General features: G+C 40.9%; 1 protein-coding gene across 4 annotated transcripts in view; it reads left to right on the top strand.

Annotated features, from left to right (window-relative positions):
• Positions 1-22216, top strand: part of Ankrd44 (ankyrin repeat domain 44) — a 300455-nt gene that overhangs the window by 263601 nt on the left and 14638 nt on the right. For all 4 annotated transcript variants that reach the window (XM_069995713.1, XM_069995712.1, XM_069995714.1 and 1 more), the window contains exons 18-22: positions 9766-9967; positions 13714-13801; positions 15411-15528; positions 18905-19121; positions 21355-21442. In XM_069995713.1, the coding sequence (XP_069851814.1) occupies positions 9766-9967; positions 13714-13801; positions 15411-15528; positions 18905-19121; positions 21355-21442 (713 nt within the window). The remainder of the gene's footprint in view (positions 1-9765; positions 9968-13713; positions 13802-15410; positions 15529-18904; positions 19122-21354; positions 21443-22216) is intronic.

Raw genomic sequence — 22216 nt, 5'->3', positions numbered from 1 at the left:
TCCTCACAAGGTTTTCCCACTGACTGGTGGGCACAGATCAGCAGCTGTTTTGAAGGCCCTTGTGCCTGGCAGCTTTATGCATCCAAAGCCAGCTCACCTGCCCCCACTGCTGAATTGTGGGAGGTTTGAATTCTTTGCTTAGTGAAACCCAGGAATAGGATTTGGGGAAGAATGGAAAGGGTCTGGATCTACGTGAGCCATTGGTAAGGTGGTTCACTTACACAAAAGCACAGCTTCAAGCAATTGCTCTGATGAAAAGTTGAGGTTGAGTGTTTAGATCGAAGAGTCTTTTATTACTGGCATTCAGGCAAGATCAAGACAGACAAGGCCATTGCAGAACCATTGGGAATAACCGGAAGTGCTGCTGCTGCGTAGAGCCCTCCCTCCACTGCCTGTGCCCACTCATCCTCACCCCCCCCCAGGGCTGACACCCACTCACACATTCTCCAGCCGACACTCCATGCACATGCATGTGTATGTGTACACATATACATGTTGAGTGCAGTGAAATCAGTCAGGATGGATGCTGTTGGAGTGGAGAAAGTAGGTAGATAATGGATTATCTGTGCGTAAAAAAAACCTTTGTACCTTTGGCTTGCAATAGAAGTTTCCCTAAAGATTTCTCTTCAGAATCCTTGCCCAGCCTTCTGCTGTGATTGGAGAAGTTTCCCCAAGGCTGACCACTCCCAAACATGGCCCTGGCTACCCCTTCAGAGACCTATGTAGAGGGTTAGCTCAGATAGAATTCCCAAGCTCTTTGAAAATAAAGTTGATTGCACAGCTACTGATCTAAGAACAGGGCTTCTTGGCTTCCAAAATGTCTGCCATCTCTTATTCTTTGTGTGCATGCATGCATGTGTGGGTGTGTGCGTGTGTGCGTGTGTGTGTGCGTGTGTGTGTGTGTGTGTTTGTATGTGTGTGGGTGTGGGTGTGTGCGCGCGCATACTGGGGCTTGAACTTGGGGCCAGGATACTCTCTCTTAGCTTTTTTTCTGCTCAAAACTGGTGCTCTACCACTTGACCACAGCTCTACTTCTACCTTTTTGGTGATTAATTGGAGATAAGAGTCTCATAGACTTTCTTGCCCAAGCTGGCTCTGAATTGTGATCCTCAAGATCCTCATGAACCACCAGCACCCAGCTCTCACTCATTAATAAAAAAAATTATGTGGCTGGGTGCCAGTGGCTCCCACCTGTAATCCTAGCTACTCAGAAGGCTGAGATCTAAGGATTTGTGGTTCAAAGCCAGCGCAAGCAGGAAAATCCGTGAGACTCTTATTTTCAATTAACCAGCAGAAAACCAGAAATGACACTGTGGCTCAAAGTGGTAGAGCCCTAGCCTTGAGCCAGAAAACTCAGAGACAGAACCTAGGCCCCTAAATTCAAGCCCACAATTGACAAAAAAAAAAAAAATATATTGAATGTTCACCATGCGCTCTCCTAAACTCTATAGGTCTCCAGTGACATTAAGAGAGAGTGATGATATCACTGGAAGAGTGGGCTTTGGTAGTTCCGCTGCTCTCATGTTCTCTTTAGTAACTTACCTGGACATGATTAAATTAAGAGGAAGTGAATTAGTTAAGGATTCTAATGCATGTGAAGCAATTAGAACTGCACCTGCAGGCAGCTGTGTGCCATTGGCCAGCTTCTCCTCACCTTATTAACATGAATAGCACTGTTTCATTCTAATACATTGTCTATGAATAGTGTCAAGTCCTCTTTGGGGATCAGAAGTGCTACAGTAATGAAAACTCAGCCTTTGTAGAATTGTAGAATTTTCCATCTAGGAGAGAGATTAGGCAAGTGAACAGCACAAGAAATAGCTGGTAATCAGTGCTGCGAGAGAAAAGGAGGTAGGATCCACAAGCAGGAGAGTCAGATGGCATACAGGGGCAATCATATGTGGTATAGAATCTCACTTTTAAACAGAGATCTTGAGAGTCTCATGTTGTTATGTGAAAGAAAGTTCCGGGCAGTAGTGAATAAGACTGTACTTGACATGTCCACAGAAAAGCAAAGAGGCCACTGGTTGTGGCAGGCTGGTGAGGGCCATCAGGCTGGTAAGAGAGGGCTAACATAGTGTAGGAGGAGTCTAGAGTCAGGGGACCATGGCTACAGATCTCATAAGGCCCATGGTCATTCCAATGGTAAGGACTTTACTTTTACTCTGAGCACAACAGGACATCACTTGGACAGATTTGAGAAGAAAAATAACCTGCTAGGGCTTTTGTTATTTAATGGGATCCCTTCAACTTCTGTGCTAAATCACCAAAGCACCAGAGCCAAAACAAAGGCTGGAGAAGGTGATGGCAACGTTGATGGGGGGACTACAATGGATCTGTTCTAAAATTATCTTGTTCTTTCCCTCTAAGCACTAACACCTGAAAAACAAGTTTGTGTATGTTAAGAGCCCTACAAATCTGCCCATCGCCCTCTCCGGAGGTCTGTGTAGCAATTACGTTGATAAAAACCCATAATCGCTTGGGTGGAAACAGGAGAACAGAACTAGATGCCCCTAAACCTTGACTACCTCAACCTGACCTGCCTTGCGTCACCATTTACTGGCTGAATGAGTCAAGTCTCCGTAGTTATCAGCCCACTGAATTTCACAAACATTTCGTCCACTTGAAAAAATTAAAATGACGAAACAAGGTTATGCAAACGAAAGGTCCAGCTGTTGAAAGTTCTAAATGAACCCTTAGTTTCAGTGAATTCTGATAAGGTCCCAGTTTTTTCCTCTCATTGCCCTTAGTTCCTATCTTAAAAGATTCAGTTACCTAGTGAGATTTTTTTTTAAATGAAGTATTCCTTAAAAATGATTTATAAGTTCGATGTTTTCATTGAAGCCTTTATTCAAGGTGAAATTTAACAGCCACAAACAAGAGTAAAGAAAGAAAGTACAGGTACATTTGACCTTTGGGTGTGTGTGTGTGTGTGTGTGTGTGTGTGTGTGTGTGTGTGTGTGTGTGTGTGTGTGTGTGTGTGTGTGTGTGTGTGTGTGTGTGTGTGTGTGTGTGTGTGTGTGTGTGTGTGTGTGTGTGTGTGTGTGTGTGTGCTGGTTAATTGGAAATAAGAGTCTTAAAGACTTTCCTGCCCAGGATGGCTTCCAACAGCTATCCTCAGATCTCAGCCTCCTGAGTAGCTAGAATTATAGACATGAATCACTGGTGACTGGCCTCGACCAATCTATCTTTAATAGTATTTGGGGGTGCTTTTTCTAGAGAAAGTAGAGGCTAGAATTTTAAAGCTATCCTAAGTAGTAGGGCTGGCTTCATTTTATTTTAATTAATCCTCTTTATTCTATTAAGTCTCTTTAACATGGGGTAGTGGATTTCATTTTTGTTGTAAGGATTAAGGGAAACACATAAGGGTCTAATTCATGGGGTAAGGTCTGAAGTCTGTGCTCTTAAGTGGCTTTGTTAGGCTGGTTAGGACAATGCTGTCTCCTTCCTGTTGCTTTTCTTCTTGCTTATTTCTCCTTTTTCCCCTGTGTCTTCTCTTTATTAAACCTAAATGGGGTAGCCATTTGAGCTTTGTACATGTGTATGCATTATAAACTGCCAATTCCATCAAATTAGCAGAAACTCAAATGTTTATTTCCTCGTCATTTTAGCATTTGCAAATAGCATCTAGAACCTACTATCTATCTATACGGGCCCATAAACCTTTGGTGTGAAGACATGAGTTCTTTTATTTCCTCCCTCCTTGCCTCCGTGTCTCCTTTTCTTCCTTCCTTCCTTCCTTCCTTCCTTCCTTCCTTCCTTCCTTTCTTCCTTCTTCCCTTCCTCCATCCTCCCTCCCTCCCTCCCGTCCTTCTGTCCCTGCTTCCCTCCCTTCTTCCTTCCTCTTTTCTTTTTATACCAGTACTGGGCCTTGAACTCAGGACTTCACACTCACTTGGATTTTGCTCTCAAGGCTGGTGCTCTACCACTTGAGCCACACCTCTACCAAGTTATGCATTCTATATTAGTTGAATCAGTAAAGTGAGAAGTGTTACGCAAAGCCAGTTTTCAATATAAGCAGCAGATTTAAGCTGATGGTCAAGTACAATAGATTTATTTGCACACGGACATGGATGCTTCTATTTCTACACCCTTTTACATGAGATCTGGTGGTGGCCAGAGTTGATAATGACTGAAACTGGGTGAAGAATGGATGGCTATTTATTATGTTATCTTCTCTCTGTCACTCTGTTTTTCTGTCTCTGACTCTGACTCTTTGTTCTGTCTCTCTCTGTGTCTCTCTAATCTCTCTTTCTAGATAGTATATGCATTTCATCACTTGTTTAGATATTTATGCTCTTGCACTAACTTTTTACAAGCTGGCAAACAGAGACAAATTATTCCTTCTACAGAACTCTAACCACACAGTCCCAGAGAGTATAAAAACCATAGTTGAACTAACATTAAAATACATCCCTATTTTTATCAATTACATAATAAAACAAATGGCCAAGTACCAAATATTAAATTACACAGCGTAAAAGGCATATAAAATACTAGATGTCTGCTCAATTCATTAGCAGAAACCCACTTGTTTTTTCAAGAGAGGTTAGGAAGAGAGGGGAAAATCATAATTCAAACAAAATAATTGGTAAACAATTTATGTACCATGTAGAAAACATTACAGTAATTTCAGAAATTTTATAAGAATTGTTTTAGCTGCAATAACAGTGCATCTCTGCCTTTAAAAAATGGAGTAAATTAAAGAGCATACCCTATACACTGTGCACAGGCAAAGGCACTGTCTTACTAGAAGTGGGATTTGTTTTTGCTTTCATTTTTTAAATTTTATTGTTAAGATGCTGTACAGCGGGGTTACAGTTACATGAGTAAGGCAATGAGGACATTTCTTGTTGAGCATTGTTACCCCTTCCCTTGTGGTTGTCCCACTATCCCTTCCCTCTCCCACCTTCCACATAGTAGAAGTTTTTAATAGTACTCCTCTCATTTGTTTTTGAGGCCCTCTCTGTGGATTGCACCTTGGTGTGCAAATATAAATTAACTGTAAGGCTCTTTTGCCCAAAGACATTATTATTAAAGACATGCTTCTGTAACAATGTAGGTTTTCAAAATGGAGGTCTCTCCTGACATTATAAAATAAGCCAAATAGATAGACATTAAATAATCACCATAAGATTTTGTAAATAAAAACTTTAAATTTAACGATTAAGGAAACCTGATGTATAGGAATGTAGGAAACTGAATATAAAATGGCACACAATGGGGCTGGGAGGGTAGCTCAGTGGTAGAGCGCTTGCCTTGCATGCCTGAGGCCCTGGGTTCGATTCCTCAGCACCACATAAACAAAAAGAAAAAAGCTGGAGGTGGCGCTGTGGCTCAAGTGGTAGAGTGCTAGCCTTGAGCTGAAGAGCTGAGGGACAGCACCCAGGCCCAGAGTTCAGGCCCCACAACCGGACCCAAAAAAATAATAATAATAAAATGGCACACAAATGTCTGAAATGACTGAAGGAATAAGCCATGTAAGATCTAGAGTGTCCATTCTTAGAATTTTTTTTCTTCTCTTTTCTTTTTCTTTTTCTTTTTTTTTTGTTGGTTGGGGGGCTTGAACTCTGGGCCTAAGCGCTGTCCCTGAGCTCTTCAGCTCAAGATGAGCACTATACCACTTGAGCCACAGAGTCACTTCTGGTTTTCTGGTAGTTAATTGGAGATAAGAGTCCCATAGACTTTCCTGCCCAGACTGGTTTTGAGCCACAATCCTCAGATCTCAGCCTCCTGAGTATCTAGGATTATAGGCGTGAGCCACCTGTGCCTGGCTGGTTCTTAGAATTTTTATCTATATGATACTAAAGCTACACAAGTATTGTGGTGGATATTTGGTACCTAGTCTTTCTAAATTCCTTACATATTGATAATGTTATGGAATGGGAACAGACTTAAAGAGCTAACTCAATACCAAATATGTGGCAGGTGAAGTACAAATGGAAACAATCAGTTGGTACAAATGAGAGCTACGGTATACAGCATATAAAGCCCTCAACAAATAGTTGCTATTTATGACACATCTCTACCACTATTATTCATAGATGGTAATAGTCATATTTATTCAAGCACAATGAAAGGATACAGCAGCGAACAGCCCCCATCCAGTCCCTTCAGTCACAGATGATAAACAAATTACCAGAGAGATAGATGGTCAGCGGTGTGGGGGGGAGGAGGATAACTATAATGACAAAATAAAGTTGGCTAAGTGGAGTGCGGTCTGCAGGGCTCATTTTCATAGGCTGCTCTGGGAAGCCTTTCTGAGAAGTGGAATTTGAGAAGGACCAGGAAAGCCATGTGACGGCCGGAGGCAGGGATTCCCAGGCAGAGGAAGCAGAAAGCCCAGGTGCACTGTCCCAGAAGAAGTTCATGTTAAGCCTAGAAAGGCCAGTGTGGCCAGCACTGTGGCGAGGGTGCTCTGAGGATGAGCTCAGAGGGCCGCCTGATCCTGAGAACCTGCTGGGTCATGGGAACTTGGTGGGGTATAGTCACCAACAAAGCTAGAAGTTATAGGCGAAGTTTTAAGCAAGGAGTGAGGCGGAATCCAAAAGAAAGATTTCATTGGGTAGTTGGATGAATAGTGCATTGCAGGGGACAAGAGCAGAAAGGGCAGCTTCTGCTGTCATCCTGGCGAGACAGGGTGGTGTGGAATGAGAAGTGGGCTGCTTCTCCACAGATTGTCAGGGAAGTAAAGATGGCGATGCCTTGGGAGTGCCACACGGGCTGGCCACCTCGGTGGCAGTTAGAACAGGAAGCTGGGTCGTGGTTTTCTTGCAATGCCTGAGAACCGAGGGAACCTGTGTGTGAGTTAGCAAAGATGAGACTTCCTCTCAGCAGGCATCCCAGGCTGGGGCCTGCACTTCCAACCCTTGTTCCCCACCTTGGGATTAAGAGCTGGAAGGATGAGGAGTTGGGAAGATGAAGCCAACTTCAAAGTTTGGGGCCTGAGCAATTAGAATAAAGTTGTATTTTACTGAAATGTAGGCTATAGTTAGAGGAAGTTCAAGGAAGGAAATGAAGAATTCAGTTTCCCATGCTATACATTCAAGTGGAAACACTATGAGACCATTGGATGTACAAATTTAGAATAAAAAGAGAACTTGGGACTGGAATAGAAATCTGAGATTTGTTATCATATGAGTTATATTATATTACACTTCATTATTATATTTTCCTTCATGTAGTAGTACCTGTTTATTATGTAAAAGTAACCATGATAGTGACAACAATCATGATATTAGGACTTTAAAAATTCTACCATATGACTTTTAAAATCTAGTTTTTATTATTTTTATAACAAAAATCATTAAAACCATTTTTAAAGATAAAGTGAAATAAGTCTGTTTGCTTATTGCCTACCTCCTAGATCTAAATTTAATCATTACTACTAGTTTCTTTTATATCCTTCTAAAATGTTTCTATGGATCTAGAGCCATGTGTGAATATATATACATATATAGATATGCATGCATGCATTCTCTTTTTATATGAATGAGGCCATGGTAAATATAGCCTGCGACTTCATTTCTCTTTTATAAAGAAATCTTACGGATTCTGTCAGATCAACCTCCATAAAAATCATACCAATCTATATTCCTACAAACAGAGTAAAAGATTGCTGTTTTCACAGTCTTCACTAACACAGCATATGACCAAACTCTTCAATCATCGCCAAGGTAGATGGAAAAAACAGTCCTGTTAAATTTTACATAGACTTTTTTTTTTTCATGTCTACTGGCCTTTTACATTTCTTTTTATGTGAGCTGCCTTTTTATGCTTTTTGCATGTTTTCTTAGCTTTTAAAATGGTTTCTAATAGCTCTATTATATTAAGAAAATTAATCCTTTGGGCTAAGTCTATTTTTTTCCTCCAAATAAATTGTGTTAAGTAATGGCTGCAGTTAAAAAAAATTAAAAGTGGGGCTGGGAAGGTGGCTCAGTGGTAGAGCGCTTGCCTTGCATGCTCAAGGCCCTGGGTTCGATTCCTCTGCACCACATAAGCAAAAAGAAAAAAGCCGGAAGTGGCGCTGTGGTTCAAGTGGTAGAGCACTAGCCTTGAGCTGAAGAGCTGAGGGACAGCGCCCAGGCCCAGAGTTCAGGCCCCACGACTGGACCCAAAAAAAAAAAAAAAATTAAAAGTGCAGGTGACAAAAATGGGTATTTGCCTGCTGGGGACACTGGGGAGGGAACGGCTTTTCCTCTTTCTTTCCTCCTTCCCCAAACCATTCCCTCCCTCCCCCCCCCCCGCCCGCCCCAGAGAACCTTACCCTCTTTTCCCCCATTTTCAGTGCTCTTTGCCTGACTGGAAGGAGAAACTGAATGCACACATTTTTTTACTTATAGTTGGAACAAAAATTACCTTTCAGGCTATTTATCTTGCTTTTTAATAGTAGGAAACCTCAACCTTGACAGAAGTGAGGCCTTCCTAATAGATCTGAACTTGATACTAGTACATTGTATGTATGAGTATAAATAATTATTTCTGTGTTTTCGTTAACATCTATGGAATAAAGTAGGAAGAAAAAGCACCTGCTGCATACAAGATACTATGCAAAGCCTGTGAAATTTATCCCTTTATGGTCACAGCAACTTAGGGAGACAGTTTTTGTTGCTCTTGCTTTATGTATGGAGAAAAAAAACACGTAGCACAATTAAGAAGCTCTCCTAGAGTGGAAGGGGAAGTACAGAAATGGAAGGACAAAGGGTAAATAGTCAGGACATTATGTTGAACATGAACTATGCAACTTGTGGGTGGGGATGGAAGGGGAAAACTAGGAGAGACCGAGGGAGGGGGTGGTGACATTGTCCAAAAAGAAATGTACTTATTATCTGATGTATGTAACCGTCACCTCTCTGTATATCACCTTTATAATACCAATAAAGAGCCAGGCACTGGTGTTCATGCCTGTAATCTCAGCCACTCAGGAGGCTGAGATCCGAGGATCTAGGTTTGAAGCCAGCCCTGGCAGAAAAGTGCAATGTCCAATTACTTAGGAAAAATAAAGTGCTCCGAACCTGAATTTGAGCTCAAGTGGTAGAGTGCCAGCCTTGAGTGAAAAAGCCAAGCAAGAGCACCAGGCCCCAAGTATCAGCACGAAAACAAGAAAGCAAAAGCAGGGGGTGGGGGAACAAACCCTAAGATGACGCGGTTAGAAAGGTGTCGAGCCTTGTGCGGTAAGGGGGAAGGTCACCTTGCCTTGCTGCCTCCCATAGAACGTGATTCTCACTGTCATGCTCTTCTTCAACTTTACTAATAGAAAAGACTAAGGCTAAGAAAGGGTCTGGGAATGTGGCTTAGTGGTAAAATGCTTGCTTAGCATGTGTTAAACCTTGGGTTCAATACCACATAAACAGAAAGAGCCAGAAATAGCACTGTGGCTCTTAAGTGGTAGAGTGCTAGTTTTGCACAAAAGAAGCTCAGGGACAGTGCTCAGGCCCTGAGTCAAGCCCCAGGTCTGGCAAACACAAACACACAGAAAAGACTAAGAAAAAATATTCTTATTTTGTCATCGATAGGCTTAGGACTGAAGTAACAGATATAAGACCATACTATTTTTACAATAAAAAAAAAACATTATAAAAAAGAATATACTAATACATGCAGCTATTTCCCCCTCTGTTGGATTATTAGGTTGATAGATATTCATATAAAAATACATCAATGCACTCTTTCCAGTGTGCTACGTGGCATGGTCTCTACCCATAATTCTCACTGTACTGTTTGGGGTGGGAGCGAGCATTTGGGCCATTGTTTTATTCTCTGCAGGCCTACAATGGGCACCACCAGGCCTTGGAGGTCCTTCTACAGTCTCTGGTGGACCTGGACATCAGGGATGAGAAAGGCCGCACCGCTCTGGATCTGGCTGCCTTCAAGGGACACACGGAGTGTGTAGAAGCCCTGATAAACCAGGGAGCATCCATCTTTGTGAAAGACAACGTCACCAAAAGAACGCCGCTTCATGCCTCAGGTAGGCCTAACTCAGCTTTTATCACCCAAGTTCTGTAGCGCACTCCTGAGTACAAATAAAAAAATAGCAGCATCTCCTTTCATCCCAGTCTTTAAAATACCAGTTTTCTTTCTACATCAGACGTAGCTGCACACTTCTAACATGTTTTGATATGGTTGATGGCTTCTGGCTATTCAGCTTCTGGTCTCCAAAGAGTTAGGCAGCTCCCTACTATAAGCTTCCCAAACAACAGAGAAAGTATAATGTCCAGAATATGTCACATAGAATGAATCACGTCAAAAGCACAGAGCATTTTCTCTAATGTTAGTATTTCCATCATCCCCCTGCCTCCCAGACCAGATTTCCTTGAACCCCAGCCTCCCCTCCCCGCCCCCCACAAAAAACCAGAGACTCTGTAGTTACACAAAGATTCTTAAAAGAAAGTTATTTTCTTTGCTTCTGGCATTTTAAGACAAGACAAAAAAAAAAAAGAAAGAAAAAAACTGAAGGAAGTCACTGCCCATGAAAAACTCAGATGACAAGAGCCATAAAGAGAGAGGGACAGAGATAGACAGACAGACAGACAGACACACACACACACATACACACACACACACACACACACACAAATCACAGCATTTAGCGCCTGTTATTACTGTATCTTATGGACATTTCATATACAGAAGCCCATCAGTACACCAGCCTAAGTTTGATTCTTAGCCTTTGTTTTGGTTCTTGATACCTCAGAGGTATAAATAGAGACCACTAGTGGCTCACACCTGTAATCGTAGCTAGTCAGGAGGCTGAGATCTGAGGATTATTGTGCAAAACCTGACTGGGCAGAAAAGTCCATGAGATTTTTGATCTCCAATTAGCCACCAGAAAACCAGAAGTGGAGCTCTGGCTCAAAGTAGTAGAGTGCTAGCCTTGAGCCAAAGAGCTCAGGGACTGTACAAGCCCTGAGTTCAAGCCCTATGACTAGCTCCCCCTCCTCCACCTCCCCCCCAAAAGGATTACATGTATAAACCAAAAAGTAAGTAGTTTTCTGGGATTTCTCTCTCCAATATACATGAAAACTTGTAACCAACAACACACATCCAGGCGTATATACAGAAATAAAGGTCATGTAAAAGAGTTTTTGGCTTGGCTAAGCTATAAATACCTTTGAGTTCAGGAAATCCAGTAATATCAGCCTTTGATGAGGGTAATAGATAGAACCTTATAAGGAGAAATAACCATCTTACCCAGTGAAATATGGTTGTACTGAAGAACTATAGGAGTGAAGATGTTTTCTAAAAGACCTCATGACTCATTATTTGGGAAATTTTTCTAGGAGAAATATACTCCATTTATATCCCTTACTGTCTAAGCCAATTATAGAGATTGAAAAGGCCTGGCTCTTACATAATTACCAGAAATGATAGCTGGAAAGAAAAGCTTTAGCAGCGATAGTTCATGTGGTCAAATTATAAATTATTTTCCATCGCAGTCTTTTTTGCTTCTTTGGCTGGTGGTATTATCCAGTCTAAATTAATTGCCAATTATTAAGGCAAGCAACCCTTTTATGCTACCATCTAATTCCTGACCATTGCAAAGCCTGTATTGGTTGAAGAAGCCCATCCTTGCAAACAGTAAGCAATGGCTGACAATCACACATTGGCCACTGTGAAGTAGGTGTGGTCCAAGGGCACCCCCTAGTGGTCAAGAGGATTTACTCTGTTAGGGTTTCCCTTAATGACACAGGCTGTCATTTTAACTCTTACAAAATGTCTGGGATGCAGAGGTGATTTAGGATCTGTATACTCAGAATCTTTTGCAGCTCCCTTGAGAGGCCAATTTCTTTATTTCAGTTCCTTGAAATATTGTGAAAAGCAGCCAGGATGGATACTGGAGATTTGGCACAGATAAATACGGTGACAGTTACAATGGGTTTTGAGCAACATGGAAAAAAATGACTGTCACTCATAGCCAAGGAGAAGCTGACATAAAGAAAGCTGGGTCTGACAGAACACAGCTAAGGATATTGTCATCTTTCTGCTAGCAGGCAGTTGAGGGGAAAAAATCTAGTGTGTGAGAAGGTGAAGAAGAAGATTTAAATTTTCCTCAGAGCTATGGGTTGAGTTCAGTAAGCTTGTGTGAAAACACAGGTATAAAATCATAACTATAGATATTGTTTTCAGTCTGACACACAGAGTAATAGGAAATTAGATGCTGTTTTCTTACATTTGATTAACAATGTTCAAGAGGAAATGTACTTATTACCTCACTCATGTAACTGTAACCCTCTGTATAGTATCTTTACAATAAAAAAATTTAAAAAAAAAACAAAAAAATGGAACCATTAAGTATGAGCACTTAAAGAATATTACATTGCTACAGAAAGAAGAGTTAGTCAAAAAAATGTGTTTCCCTTCCCTCCATGAACCCATGGCTGTGATATTTAGTGGTCAGTCCTTCCGTGATCATTTCCTTTCAGACATCTTAGACATTGTAACGATGGTAACATATGTTTGCATAAATGTAAAAATATGACAGAAACACAGCAACCATAATATATTACCTGTAACTCCAGTCTGCCAAATTTCTTCTCAACATACATAAATGGATGGTGAATGGAATAGTCTATGTAGTGTGGGCATTATTCCTGTTGTTTATTGGGTGGTATCGATAAATATGAGCTAATTCTAATAGGCATTCTCCCTGAAAACTGTCAATGTTAAATTAGCATTCTTTCATGACTGGCAAGCTATAAAAAGGACTGTAAAACACAGCTCTGAAGAGAGCCTTTGTCGGCCTAACACAGCTACATCATTTCCTTTTTCCCTCCATATTCATCACCAGGGAAATTCAATGTATTTTATTGTGTTCTTATTGTTCAGACAGGAGAGTAGGTCATGTTCGGAATTTTAAACGTTTTTGTTCTCAGTTTACTGAGTAGAAAGCCACATTTAGGTGGCTTCTTCCTTCTCTTTCTCCTCTTCCTCTTCTTCTTCCCCCTCCTCTTCCTCTTTCTCCTTCAACTCTTCCTTCTCTTCCTCTTACTCTTTCTTCTTCCTCTTTTGCTCAGTAACCTGGAGGAAAGAGCCTTACTCCAGGGGGGTTCCATCCCAGAGGGGCTCCTTCCCAGCAGGCCATGCTCCTCTGCCACCTAGGAAAGGAGCATCTTTCCAGGTGTGCACAAGGGTATAACCTGGTTCTCCCTCTCCCAGAATGTACGGCCTGACATTGAGGTTGCACTGCATTTCCTGCCCACTCTTGGGTCTGTTGCTCCTTTTCCCCTCCTTCCTCATCTCCTCTCTTCCTCTCTATCTTCCTCCTGTTCTGCTACTGTTCCCGTCTCCTCTCCCTTCTCCTTTCTCCTCCTCCTGCTTTTTTTTTTCTTATTTTTAAAAAGGTCTGGAGTCAGGCTTGTCAGAGGATGATTATAGAGAAGCAAGCTTGGAGGAACAATAGGAGAACTGACAAGGGAGGAGGCCTGTCAGTCCTACATGAGGAGATAAGAAAGGACACCAAGTTTAAGGAAAACTTCCTCAGCAGGGGAAGCAGAAAAGGGAGATGAAGCTCACAAATTCCTGGTAGGAATAAAGGAGCTGAGAGATGAACACTGGGCCAGGATATGCCTCAGGCCATCAGGAATTGGAAATACAGGGGTCATCTGTTAGCATTGGTGGCAGAGCACTGACTTGAAGTCCAAATAAATTTCACTCTAGAGGGATTTCTGTAGTATTTATCTGTTCAAAAGATGTCTATCATTTTTTCTTTTCTAGTTATTAATGGTCACACCTTGTGTTTGCGGCTATTACTGGAAATCGCAGACAACCCGGAAGTAGTTGATGTCAAAGATGCCAAAGGACAGTAAGTAGCCTACACCTGGCGTTGGGTTGACATTTTAGTCACAAGAGGGAATTGGTTGGTTTATTGAACAGCTAGGAGGGCTGATGGCTGAATTCTAGGTTGGGTGAAATTCATAGGTGAAGGTTCTAGAAAAACAGTGCTCTGTGCCAGAGTCTATATCCAGAAAAAAACACCAGGAGAGTGTGCATTGTCGTGGCTGTGTTTCCTGGCTTTCTTTCACATATTCCCATCTTTCTCCTCTTTCTTCCCATCTTTAATCTCTTGAGGTTGCTACGTTCCCATTTCATTAAATTAATAATGGCAGAAAGACAGACCTCTAGACATTATCCCATTGACATTTTTATCCTTCCTCATTCCATTCTTCCAAGAATTTTCTCGTGGTTTATTTCCCGCCCTGTTCTCTTTTCCAAATAGGAAATGCAGATAGCTAAAACTCTGGTTTTACCTAGTCCCAGGTATGTGGGCTAGAACCTCACTTCTAGGATTCAGCACTCTGTTCTTTCCTCTAGACCTATCAGGCTTTTCTTTCAGACAATGAAGAATGAGGAATGAAGAATGAAAAATTGTGTTTTTCTTTTTTCTTTCTTCTTTTTGTCAGTTGTGGGGGCCTAAACTCTGGGCCTGGGCGCTGTCCCTCAGCTCTTCAGCTTAAGGCTAGTGCTCTACCATTTGAGCTACACTTCCAGTTTTCTGGTGGTTTATTGGAGATAAGAGTTTCATGGACTTTCCTGCCCTGGCTTTGAACTGTGATCCTCAGATCTTAGCCTCCTGAGTAGCTAGGATTACAGGCGTATGCCACTGACGCCCACCTTGGATTGCTATTTCTTGGCATCTGATCATATAAAATAATACTAATTGAGATGAACTCCAAGAAATGGAAGCAAGAGGTTTTTTTTCTTTGTTGCTGTTTTTGCTTTCTTTTCCTTTTGTCTTCTTTGTTCATTTATCTGTTTTTGTGATGATAAAGAGGGGGCACAGAAATGGAGGGATAAATGGTAAACAAATGTAGCATTGGTACTTACTAGACCCTATGTTGAAAATAAACTATACAGCTTGCGGGTGCGACTGGGAGGGAAAAACTGGGAGAGAGTGAGGGAAGGGGAAGGTGGGGACATGGTTCAAAAACAAATGTAGAGCGCTTGCCTTGAGCTGAAGAGCTGAGGGACAGCGCCCAGGCCCAGAGTTCAAGCCCCACGACCTACAAAAACAAAAAACAAAAAACAAAAAAAACAAAAACAAATGTACTCTTTATCTGACTATGTAACTGAAACCCCAAATTTATAAATAAGGAAAATACACCAAAAAAAAGAAGAGGGTTTTCCTCATACACATACAGTCTACCCAGCTGATACTTACTGCATGCCACATGGTTCCAATAATGAGAGGTTAGGAATAGTTGGAGATGGGATTTCTACCAGCCCCACCCTATGGATCATTCCTCTTCCTCCATTCCTTGTAGTGTTAGAGCAGCGAGAGATTGATCGTTGTACAGAGCAGATAGAAAACTGAGGACAAAGAAAGCACTAGCTATTGTCAAGAACAACAGAGAGGTATTCTCCCACTGTAAGTATTTTCTACCTCATTTGAAAGCCTGTTTTTCTCTCCCTAGAACCCCGCTAATGCTTGCAGTAGCATATGGACACATTGATGCTGTCTCCTTGTTACTTGAAAAGGAAGCAAATGTAGATGCTGTTGACATTATGGGATGTACAGCTTTACACAGAGGGGTACGTATGCCTTTCATAGCTTTCATCAAGCTTGTTTCCTCTTTTTATTCCCTATACAAAATTTTAAGAAAAAAGCTCACTTCATAATATAACCAGTTAACCTCAGCCAGCCAAAAAGAAATGACAAAATCTTGTACAAAGGTACAGTAATGAAAGCACTGTTAGTTCCTGCTCTTACGACTTCATGACAGACTGTGATAATAAATGCATGAACACCTACTATCGGTGGGCTTGCTGCTTCTTTCTGATTACAAAATACATGTACATCATAGATAATTTGCAAAGTTTTATTTTTTTTAACACAGAGGAAGAAAATCACGATCACTACTAATTCTATATCCTGGAGATAACCATTTGGGGGAGTATACCTATTTCCAATTCTTTTTCTTCTCTTATGTAGATTTGTCTTATTCTTTGATAAGAGAGAATACAGAAAAAGCTATTTGGAATCTGTCATATTTGTCTCAGGATACATTGACAGCACAAGGGGAGGGTTTGTTGTGATAACTCCATAGATGCATACAATGGACTTTGAACAAGTTTTCCCCCTTTGCCAGTTTTTGGTGGTATTTATTATGCTACCTTCATAATGAAGATATGCTATCCTATACTGTCTTCATTGTGCTGTATTCAGATGTGTGTGTGTGTGTGTGTGTGTATGTGTGTGTGTGTGTGTGTAAAATGAACTTTGATTCTCTTCACTCCTCAGTACTTTCTCCTTCTCCCTTTCCCCTTTCATTGATCTCCCACTGGAGTATCTCATATTCTGTCATCCATCATCATCAATCATCATTATCATCATCATTATCATCATCATCATCATTGTCATTTATTTATTTATTTATTTATTTTTGGGTCCGGTCATGGGGCCTGAACTCTGGGCCTCGGCACTGTTCCTCAGCTCTTCAGCTCAAGGCTAGCGCTCTACCACTTGAGCCACAGCACCACTTCTGGCTTTTTTCTTTTTGCTTTATGTGGTGCTGAGGAATCGAACCCAGGGCCTCAGGCATGCAAGGCAAGCGCTCTACCACTGAGCCATCTTCCCAGCCCCATCATTGTCATTTAGATATGGATCTCACATATGAGTGGAAGCAGGCAGTGTTTGCCTTTTTGAGCTTGACGTATCTTACTTAACATAATGTTCTTCTGTTTCGTTCATTTTCCTGCCAATGACGTAATTTCATTCTTCTTCATGATTAAATATTGCTCCAGGTGGTGCTGTATATATGCCATATTTTCTCTATCCATCTAACTGTTGTTGGGCAACTAGGCTGCTTCCACAATGGCTCTTGTGAACAGCACTGCAATAAACATGGATGGGCAGGTCTTTCTTGTGTATTGATTTACAATTTTTCAAATATATGCCTAACGGTGATAAGATAGATCATAAGGTTAATCTACATTTAGGTTTTTGAAGAATCTCCATGCTGATTTCCATCATGCTGCACTTGTTACATTCCCTCTAGCAGTGGATGAGAGGCCTTTTTCCCTAAATCCTCACCAACGTTGTTTGTTTTCTCAATGATTCTAATGATTTCTCAGTGATTCTATTCTGACTGAGGTGAAATGGAATCATACTGAAGTTTTGATTTGCATTTCCTTGATGGCTAATGATGTGGAACATTTCTTCAGGTATCTGCTAGCCATTTGAACTTCAGAACACTGTGTTTGTTTGATCATTGGTTAATTGAATTATTTGTTCTCTTGCTGTTTAATGTTTTTGAGTTCTTTGGATATTCTGCAATTAATCTTCTGTCTGTTGAATAGCTAGTGAAAATTTGCTTCCTTTCTGTGGGGTACCTCTTGGTTTTGGTGCTTGTTTCCTTCAAATACATTGTTTTTTTTTTCATATTTCATTGTGTGCTTGTGTTCTTCCCTTGATAACCTGCTTTTCAGTAGTCAATGTATTTCTAAGTGTTCTTTTCTTTCCACTGTTTTATTTATTTTTTAAAACTTATTGTAAAGGTGATAAATGGGGGAGGGGCTACAGTTACATAAGTAAGGTAATGAATACATTTCTTTTTAAACACTGTTACCCCCTTCCTCATTGCCTCCTGTTTATCTCTCCCCATTCCCCTTCCCTCCAAGTTGTAAAGTTCATTTCCAACCTACTGCCTAGTGAATATCATTGTTGTATTAGTTCATCCTTTGTCCTGCTGTTTCTGTGATTCCTTATCCCTTCCACGAACCAGATAAGCTTCTACACAAGACAAAGGGTACAAAAAACTAAAACAGAAAGAAAAAATACAAATAACTGTATACAGGACATATTAAGAACCTCTTGTTTCCAATTTTTGGAGTTCATTTTGATATGCTTCATTATATATTGTCTTATGCACTTAGCCATTGGGCTAGTGTGATCCCCTGCTAAGAATTTCATAGATCTAATCATTCTTTGTTACACCTGATGCCAAAGTGCTTATTCTGTGAACAATTCTTTGTATAAAGCTGATAAATTGCTTTTCAAAGGATTCCATAGCAGCCAAATGAACAAAATCAGAAATCATATTTGTGGACAGTGGGAATACCTTAAATGGAAAGAACTTTATTGGTTAGTGTCATCATCACAGTTCTTATTTCTTGTGGGTTATACAACACGCCAGGAGCCTTTTCCTTTAAAGTCATGCAGCACAAAGCCTCCTTTCCCCCATGACAGAGTACACACACACACACACACACACACACACACACACACACACACACACAATATGGTAGTCTCCTAAGACAATAATAGAGCTAGATAATTCTGTCATTTAATGTTTTTACTGGACCCTTCTGTCGATGTAAAAATATCCTCTATGTTATAATGTTATAGTATTCAGCTCAACGACATGCCAGGCAGGTAGATAGCATAGGTGTACAGTAGGCTTTTCTTTCTGGCTTGTGTGCATATGTTCTGTGTTGATTACAAAGCAACAAAATAGCCTGACAGAGCAGTTCTCAGAATGAATCCCCACCATGTCACCCAGCTGTATTATCTTCTTAGCCCTAACAGCAGCCTGTGTGAACACTATTCTTATTCCTATTTATTAGCAGATGAAGTGAGGCAGAGAGAAGCAATGTGATCACCTTTTACAGGGTGTGGGAGCCAGGATTTAGTGCATCTTTCTTATTCTAAAGTCTGTACTTTCTCCCAAGTCATGGTATCTTTTGTGAGTAGGTTCGGAAACTCAAGAGTGTTTGTAAAATGTTCTGCTGTCCGTAGACTTTTCTGGCATGAAGTGTGATGGGTTTTCCTGCCTCCCACCTCTGAACTAAGACAATCTGCTTTCCTGAAGGCCAGATGTAGGCCTCTGAGCCCACCTGACTGTTTGGCTCCCTGAATCTTCCTCTGCCCTTCTGATGTTTGTGTTATATTTTCATTGCAATTCATCAGATTATGACAGGACATGAAGAGTGTGTGCAAATGCTGCTGGAACAAGAAGTGTCCATTCTCTGCAAAGATTCCCGAGGGAGAACGCCCTTGCACTACGCAGCTGCAAGGGGCCACGCCACATGGCTGAGTGAGCTGCTTCAGATGGCTCTTTCTGAGGAGGACTGTTGTTTCAAAGACAACCAAGGCTACACGCCGCTGCACTGGGCTTGTTACAATGGTGAGTTGCTTGCAATTCCACTGATTCCATAGACATCCAGCCCCAGGACCAGTGTGAAATAGCTCAGTATTATGAACCGTGTTTTCCTCTTTCTGCACCCTAGATGCTTGGTCGTTTTTGTCTGTTTGATTGGTTGGTTGGAACGATTTCTCCCTCTGTCCCCATCCTGTAGCTGCCATATGTCTTAGTTGGGCAGAAGTTCACTTGCCTCCTTTTGTTGCTCAGGAACATATAACTCCTAATTAGAACTGACGGATTCAACTTTTCATTAGTTTCTGGACTATGTAAGAGAACTAGGAGCTTCACAAAGAATTAAAATAATATAGCTCAAAGCAAAAAATGAAATGAAATGTAATAATGAAATGTGGTATGGAATAACCTGTCACAATGAATACTAAGAGAAACATGGTATTTTTCTTTGCTTTATGTTCCACATTTATTGCACTTATTATTTTGGAAATTTTAAATTTGCATGACATGAATAAAAAAAAGAAACACATGCTAATTGTACCAAATGGAAAATTCAGAAGTGTCTACAGTAAAATTAAGTTTCCTTTCCAAAACCATTTCCTGATGTACTGCGGTATCTTTCGCAATTTTTCCTCTGATACTATAAATAACTACACATGAATGTGTATCTACTTCTTGTTGTTGCTGGTATTAAGGTTTGAACTCAGAACTGTGAGCCTGCTAGGCAAGCAAGCTCTCTTACCCCTTGAGCCGTACCTCCATCCCTTTTTTGCTTTCATTTGTTTTCACACAGGGCCTGTGCCTTTGCCCAGGGCTGGCCTCAAACTGAGATCCTCAGTCTCTTAAGTATCTGGAACTACAAGCACCACTGTTCTTAGCTTGTTTTATTGTTGATATTTTCTTTGGTGGTACTGGGTTTGAATTTAGAGATTTTCTCTTTCTAGGCAGGTATTCTACCACTTGAGCCATGCCTTTAGCTCTTTTTGTTTGGGTTAATAGTTGAGACAGAGTTTTACTTTTTGCCCAGGTCAGACGGAACCATAATCCTCCCCCCACAGATGTGTCTCATAAACTTTGCTCAGGCTGGCCTAGAACCATGATCCTCCTGATTTTAACCTTCATTATAGCTAGGTGACAGGCATCACCACCACACTCAACTATTGATTAACTTTATTCCCTGGCTGTCCTCAAACCACAGTCCTCTCTCTATCTTACAAGCAATTAGGATGCACCACCACACTAGCCCTAGAATGTTTAACTAATATAACAAATATCATTCTAGAATTTTCAGTATTGTTCATGCTTACTTAAAATTGTATTTCAAAATATTCTCCTCTTTTGCAGAATATTCTCACAAGTTAGCACAATCACAATAGTAAACTATGGAACCAGCCTAGGTGTTTATCAGCTGATGAATGGACAAAGAAAATATGATGGGCCCGTGCCTGTAATCCTAGTTATGGGGGAAGTGGACAGAGGAGGCTTGTGGTTGGAGGCCATTTGGCACAAGAATGTTAGAGACCTGATTTCAAACAACAAGCTGAGCATGGTGGTTCTCACCTATAATCCTAGCTACATAGAAGGTGAAGGTAGGAGGGGAGTTGTATGAGGAAAATAGTGGTCAGTGGCCCTTGGCAAAATGTGACATACTCTGTCTGAAAAATAACTAAATCAAATAGCTAAATAAGTGCTAAAAATAAAAAGCCCATCACATTTATTCATCTACTTATTAAAAAATGCTCATTAGATGCTGTGTACCATCTTCCCCTAACAACATTTCCATAGTAATCTGCTCAGAGCCTTTTAACGGGCCCTCCTCATCAAAGAGTGCATTCTACTAATCACATCCTCTCCCCTTGGCGAGAGGGTGGAACATATTAACATATTCATGAGGGTGAAAGGTCAAACTCCTATTTATGAATATGGTCAAATGGAGGCATGTGCATGTTAGGCACCTGTCAAGGGTGAGGGTAACACCGAAGCCACTGAGCTTGCAGAGCTGTCTTCCTTATCTGCACCGGATCATATGGCCTTCACTATTTCATTTCTTCATTTTGCTGTAGAACACCTGTGAGCCGGGTTAATTGCATTTTGGCACTTTGTTAATTTTCTTCCATGGAAAATGAACACTCAAGGCAATCAGGGGGCAATTCCTAAACTAGAATTTAATACTTAAGTGGAAAAAAAAAATATAAAAGTCCCCAACTGTGCTGAACAAAGATTCTTTCTTGGAAATGCCCTAAGTTCATTTGATTCCTTACAGGTAATGAAAACTGTCTAGAGGTACTTTTGGAGCAGAAATGTTTTCGAAAATTTATGGGTAATCCCTTTACTCCACTGCACTGTGCAATGTAAGTAGAAATAAGTGGGGGGGGGAAGGGCGGGCAAGGGGACAGGTGTTAAGCTACATGTAGAAAGATTGCCTTTTAGGGAAGGAAAAAGTGATTGTAGATAAGATTAAAATATTCCATTTTGCTGCTAAGGACAAATGGGGTGGTTGTAAAGTGTGGTCCCCAATGTTAATGAATCTCCAGGAGCTTGTAGTAGGGTGCTGCCATCCCAAGGTGACTCAGAACCACCTTAAGATGTTGCATGAAGGGTTAGGCCTCGGGGCACATTCCTCATGGTCAGAACTATGCCTCAGTGGTTGCTTACATCTGTCTTCCAAATCCTAAAATTAAGTCAAGCTTAACAACCAGAGGCCTATGCATGGTTAGGCATTTTTCTACCAGGAAGACTTTGCATGTAATTCTCCACTGTTTGTATGTGCTAAACGGTTTTATTTTTTGCAAATATAATTTATTTTCCATCTCCATAGTTTGAGTTATTATTCAGAGGGTACAGTGACTTTAAGTGATACTTCTATGGTCAGCCTGGGAACCAAGTGTCACATGACACTTGTTTCATTGATTGTAAACATATTGAAGGAATATAATAACTAAATCAATGAAGTGTAGGTGGCAAAGGATCTGGGTTATTTTAAATGCCTGACACAGTCTCATTAACTAATCTGCAATGAGCTCCTACCTGAGTAAAGAGGTTGAAAGAGAAGCTCAGGGTTATAAGGTTCAAACACTTCCTACAAATACTGACTTCAGATCATTCTGCACACAGTGTAACAGTAT

The sequence above is a fragment of the Dipodomys merriami genome, unplaced genomic scaffold (genome assembly GCF_024711535.1).
Source record: "Dipodomys merriami isolate MVZ:Mamm:240054 unplaced genomic scaffold, mDipMer1.0.p SCAF_49, whole genome shotgun sequence".
Taxonomy (NCBI): domain Eukaryota; kingdom Metazoa; phylum Chordata; class Mammalia; order Rodentia; family Heteromyidae; genus Dipodomys; species Dipodomys merriami.
This window is presented reverse-complemented; position numbering and strand designations above follow the sequence as displayed.